We start from the raw sequence: 6000 nt of genomic DNA, 5'->3' as shown, positions 1-6000 counted from the left end.
ATTTCACACGCGTCTTGATTCTTTATTATTTCCGCTTTATTATTTTAATTATTAATTATTAATTGGTTATATTAGTTGATCTGGGCAGCCGGCTACCGAGAAAAATATTAATTTACTGTTTGAAATATTAATATCAAGTGTTTTTTACTATGTATTCAATATACCGATACATGTCATCTCTGTTATTAACTTTGTAATATAAACGGATTTGCGCAATGGTTGATTTTTATCATTCATTTTATAATCCTGAAAGAGAATCAATAACATGGAAGAAGAAATCATTCCTAATAAAACTTTTCTACGAAGCTAGACGGAAATTGATAGGTTGAATAAAGAGATGATTTAGTATAATAGAGTAATCAGAAGTAAAACATTGAAAATATCTGATAACTGAAAGGAAAAAGAAACTCCTGCAATTGTCGCCTTTTACGACATGGAAGCAGGAACCCAGTGGATCTATTCTTGGTTCATTTTTTTCCGCCGGATTCCACACGGCATCTAGGCTGGTACAGTCCGGAGAGAGCTAATAGGTACTATCAATCTCCTAGTGGACCCCAGCCCCTTATTTGTGTCCGCCGGGTTAATATCGCATTAACTTTTTCTCGTTTGAATCTAATTTGGTGGAAATCGGTCCGCCATCTTCAAGAAAAGTTACTGCACGAATTCGGTAATTTTTTTAACTGAATTTTCAACAGCTGACCATTCGTTCGGTAATCAAAAATTTCTCATTTTCTAGTCCGTCGTTTGATTGGGTATAAATATAAGGTAAACTAAATTACTAAAAGCTTAGAGATTAAATTACTTGATTTACGTTCTTAAGTAAATTTTTATTACCTCATTTCATTACTAAAATGAGTTTTAATCTTGCTACCCAATCACACACCATCTGCAACAAGCCAAATTATGCATATCTAAATGCTTCTGGACAGACGTCAAAAACTCGATTGCTCCTTTGGGACTTTCCGTGCATCCGTCCATCTGTTTTCTATTTGAAGCTCCGTTCTAACAAACCACGTCACGGATAGAAGACACGGCAAAACAAGTGCAATAACGATAACAGCACAGCCACAGTTTCGTCCAGATCAATTGCTAGTGGTCATTAGCATCGTGTCCCTGTTGTTTCGCTTTCGATTCCGCTGTGTGATGATCTGCAGCAGATCAACCGTTTCGGCCGTCGCAGAATGGGCTTCTGTTTTATGCCGTGTGACTGAATTCGGAGACAGCGAAAGTCTTCTCGAGTGTGGCATATGCGCTCGCTCGTTTGTTCCTTATCAGTTAGTTGGCCGCCAAACCCTCGCACGGGATATTAATTTCACCCGACGGCGACGAGTGTCTGGGTCATCCGGGAATTCGTTACTTTCTGGTGGCATTATTTAGCTGTCTAGTCATGGAAGCGAGGATCAGTTGCATTCTGACGGCGGTAAGATCGATACCGGGTCTCAGCAGATATGGACGGTTTCGAGGATTCAACGGAGGATTTTTTGGCCAATGGATTTTATCAGTTTTACACCGAGTTCCACGAGGATCTGTTTGATGAGTTCCAACGCGACGGTGATCTGTTCGAGAACACTGTGGAAGAAAGTAGTTCAGATTTCAATGATTCGAAATCGGCGATCGTTCCGGCCAATAATATTGACTTGGAACTGAACGTGGAGAACTTCATCCTGGAATACAGTTGCATTAACTTTAGTGAAATCTGGGACAAAGACTTCCGGCTTCCGGAGCGAACGTTTCTTTGTGATGACTCATGTGATGCATTTCTTCGTGAAAACGAAACTAACAACTATGCTGGCGAACAAAAGGCCCAAGATAGCCCCCCGGAACAGGAGCCACTGTCGACGAGTTACGTCTGTCCATTTGAAAGCTGCCGGAAGGTGTACGCCAAACCGGTGCACCTGAAGGCTCACCTGCGCCGGCACGTGGGCGAAAAACCGTATCAGTGTAAATGGAGCGGTTGCAAGTGGCGATTCTCGCGGTCCGACGAGCTGGCACGTCACTTCCGGTCGCATTCCGGTGTTCGCCCGTACAAGTGCGATTTCTGTCCGAAGTGTTTCTCACGATCCGATCATTTGGCCAAACATCGGAAGGTGCACGAGCGAAAGTTTGCTGCCGGCAAATCCAAAGGAGTGTGGATCAACTTGCCACGTGGAAGACCCGGTAGAAAACCGAAGAATGCCGTCAAGGAGTGATTGTTGTGGGATTGGTGTTAACATTCGGACAATAAAAAGTTATATTAGTTTTCATATTAACAAAAAGTTTTATCATATATCAGTAGAAAGAAAATCGACACAGCCAAACAGTGGCGTTTAATGTTTACTTAAAATGACTCAATAAATTGCAAAATTTTGATCAAATTCCTTTTACAACTAGAATAAACTCAGCTATATTAAATACAACAAAACTTTCAGAGATTCCAACACCTAAAAACTAATCATGCATTGCATAAAACAATGAGTATTTTCTCGGACAAAAATAAAAACATTAATTCATCTGCCATCACTGTCCCAGCGTTAAACAGGTTGCATTGTTGAGATACTCGCCGGTATCCAGCAGCACACCACCCGGCAAGCAACGGAACGGGTCATTCGTAGCGGTTTGCCATTTCTGTAGTCTAGCCCTCAGCTTTTCAAATATCTCCTTGGTAACCACTTTTCCGGCAAGATTTCTTCGCTCGGTGGGATCCAGTTTCAAATCGAACAGCTCCCACTCGGGCCGGTTGTAGTATTCGGTAAGCGTTTTGTACCAACGAAGATCCTGCTTGGCGAGAGAACGGTTCAGCATGTCCTGGAAGGTCGGGGACACATAAAAGTCCTGGTCGATGGGAAACGGAAGCTGATGGTTAAGATTGTGGATCAGTTTGAAGCGCTTGGTGCGGATTGCTCTCATCGGATAGGCCATGGTGATCTCGTGGAAGGATTGCGATGCGAAGACGGCCTGATCCGGATCGGCCGGAGGTTCCGCATACAGCAGAGGTAGAAGCGATTTTCCAGTCAGGGTTGATTTTTCCGATATTTTATCGATGCGATTGCTTTCGCTTGGATCAGGTTCCGGATAGGAAATGTTATACCATTCCAAAAATGTAGGAACCAAGTCGAGGTGGCTAGTCATAGAATAGGTCACCTGGTTCTTGCGGCTATTCGGGTCCGGAGATCGTATGAACATTGGCTCCGCCATTCCCGGGTCATACAGATTAGTTCTGGCTGCTGGCAAGGGAGGACCATTGTCCGAAGTATAAACAACCAGAGTGTCTTGGTCAAAACCGGCATCTTTCAGTTCCTGCAAAACCAATCCGACACCTTGGTCTAGACGAGAAATAGTTGTGTACTGGGCAGCAACATCCCGTCGAGCAGGTTCCGTGTCCGGAATGTAGTATGGCAGTTGCAGTTCATCCCAAACGTAGTAGATTGGATGCCAATCTGGAATCAAACCCATGCCTTCCTCTCCGGATCCCCAGCGCTCACAGAAAGGTCCATACTGAGGAGTAATGTGTCCACACCGATGTGGATCGTGGAACGAAACCATTAAAAAGAACGGCTTATCCATTTTCTTACTTTCGAGAAGAAATTCCCTGGTGAGCAACTTTATATTTGTAATATTCCGTCCCACTTGATTGATCGAATGCTGTTCCTCGGTTTGTTCGTAATCAAACTTAAAAACATCGCCCGGTCCAACATGTTTCTTCCCGATCAATCCGGTGTGTACTCCTGCTGTGCTGAGAATACCGGAAATACTTTTGGCATCCTTCAGTGCATCGAAATTGTGAACTCCATTGTGCAGGCCGTACATTCCATTCTGATGTTCCGGCATTCCAGTTAGGATGGAAGCTCTCGAAGGCGAGCAGCTACTCACCGATGCGTAGGCGTTGTTGAAAATTAAACTTTCCTTCGCCAACGCATCCAAAGCCGCCGTCTGGACGATGCGATTCCGGTAGGCTCCCATTTCGAATCCTCCATCGTCCGCTGCCGGATACCAGTTGTTATTACGATTCAGTAATTATTCAACAAATCCGCAAAAACTTACCCAGTAAAAAAAGTACGTTTTTATGCGCCGAACTTAAACCAATCAGCGCAAGGAAACAGACTTGCACAGCTGCAAGCCGACACATTTTCTTAGCGAATGAAAGCAATGCTTGATTTTAGTGACTTTCACTTTTGGGCGACTCTCGTGACTTTCACGCACTCTATTAATTATTGCCGAATCATTACTGGGAATGGACGTAATGCAAGAAACGAAAACAAAACATGCCGCAAATCACAATCATAACATAATCGGCATAAAACGTAAAGGCTTTTTTCGAAAATGGATCATTCACACTGTAAATATATGAGTTAACGCTGGTCAAAATTTTACTATTCAATAAGCTTAGTGCGTTTAGCTTATTGCAAGCTACGATTTAACTCAGTAGTTTAAGATATGAATTATAATTTTTGGAAAAAAACCGAAATCCAAAAATAATTTCATTTTTCCAAAGTAACAAAATATTTTCCATGTCTGCAAAAAGCCAAGCACCCATGAGAAATTTTGCAGATCTCGTTTTTTTTTTAACGAATTTTTAACCGGTAATCGTTTGGCAGTCAGTTCGGTTACTTCTAGTAGAATCTTGAGTTAACGATGCAATGCGTGGGGATTAGGTTTAAAAAAAAGTTTTTCGTTCCGCTAGAAACTGCGGGGTTGGGAATACAACCCAGGCGGGTTACGTGAAAGGCATCGACTAACCCATCACGCTATACCCGTCCCTAATATGTAAAAATGTTCCATTTGAAGAAGCTTTTAGCTCGACATTATTGTGAGATGGGAAGCGTTACGTTAAGTTAAAGAAGCAAGAAAGCGTTGCATACGATGTTTTCTTAAATTGAGAGTTACAAATCATATGAGTTACTTTGTGGAAATTACGAATGTTAAAAACCGTTTTAAGGGTTAGATTCTTGCAGTAAACGAATTAAGATGCGTTACTTTTTGTAAGTTATAGGCGCTACGGTGTGTTACATATGTTACTTTTTTATAAGTCATATGCGTTACATTTTTGTCAGTTACAGACTTTACGAAGTTTGTTCCATAGTTGGTGCGACGTAGAGGTAGTCGAAGAAAGGCGTTGTTACGGAGAGCACGGGGACGAACATTAATATTAACCTCACGGAGCAAAGCGGGGCAGTCAATCCTATCACTCAAAATATCAGCTATCATCAAAGCACGCGACAGCTCTCGTCGTACTTGTAGTGTGTCAAGACCAATCAGCAATCCGCGACTTTCATAGCTCGGCAGTTGATGTGGATTATTCCAAGGTAATCGTCGAAGAACAAAACGTACGAATCTACGTTGCTTCAGAGAGAATCCCCACAGCAGCGAGCTAACCTTTGATTCTCAGACAGGTCATCGAGAGAAATTCCGCACTGGTGTCTATTCTAGGTTAAATGAACCATTCCGGTTTTTTGTTGCTGCGATGATATCCGTCTCTCTTTGATGGCACTGATTCAATCGTGTGAAGAGTTGCTAGTGAGCGTTCTTTGATACGATAAAAGCCATCCTTGGTTACATGTGTTACTCATTGCAAGTTAGAGGCATTAAGAAAAGTTAAAAGCGTTACAATGCGTTACATCCGCTACTCTTTTGTGCATTACGAAGCGTTATAGGTGATACTTTTTGTAAGTTATAGGTGTTAAAAAGTGTTACAAGAGTTTTGTAATCCCAATTTTAACATATAGAAGTGTCACTGATTTGAGAATCTACTGGAAATGTCAAAATTGTGAAATGATTTGAAATGATCCTACAACGACATGGAATACACTGATCAAAATTAGCACGATGACATATCTTATCGATACGAAAACTTGTATCTAATTTTGAAGGAATATGGCAAAACAAGTTTGTGAAATATTATGGGGCTGTTGATTCTATAGATTACACCGTGAGATAGAGGTTTTGAGAGTTACGCGATGGTCAAAACTCCACTGCCGATAAAGCACGCATCGGCAGGTCATAGGAAGCAGAAGAGTCAAAACC

The 6000-nt window shown here is 42.0% G+C and overlaps 2 protein-coding genes across 2 annotated transcripts; one reads left to right on the top strand and one right to left on the bottom strand.

The window, feature by feature from the left end:
• Window positions 1–1448: 1448 nt before the first annotated feature.
• Window positions 1449–2321, top strand: LOC131431610 (specificity protein transcription factor 3-like). Its single transcript, XM_058597429.1, has one exon. The coding sequence runs from the start codon at window positions 1449–1451 to the stop codon at window positions 2187–2189; it is 741 nt and encodes a 246-aa protein (XP_058453412.1). The 3' UTR covers window positions 2190–2321.
• On the bottom strand, window positions 2255–4280 carry LOC131431609 (N-sulphoglucosamine sulphohydrolase). The gene is made up of 2 exons (XM_058597428.1): window positions 4021–4280; window positions 2255–3959 (listed from the first exon to the last, which is right to left on the bottom strand). Exons 1-2 carry the CDS (start codon window positions 4103–4105, stop codon window positions 2497–2499), a joined length of 1548 nt encoding a protein of 515 aa, XP_058453411.1. The 5' UTR covers window positions 4106–4280; the 3' UTR covers window positions 2255–2496.
• Window positions 4281–6000: the final 1720 nt, after the last annotated feature.

The sequence above is a fragment of the Malaya genurostris genome, chromosome 2, assembly GCF_030247185.1.
Source record: "Malaya genurostris strain Urasoe2022 chromosome 2, Malgen_1.1, whole genome shotgun sequence".
NCBI classification, from domain to species: domain Eukaryota; kingdom Metazoa; phylum Arthropoda; class Insecta; order Diptera; family Culicidae; genus Malaya; species Malaya genurostris.
The sequence above is the reverse complement of the archived record's forward strand: the minus strand, read 5'-3'. Positions and strand labels throughout refer to the sequence as shown.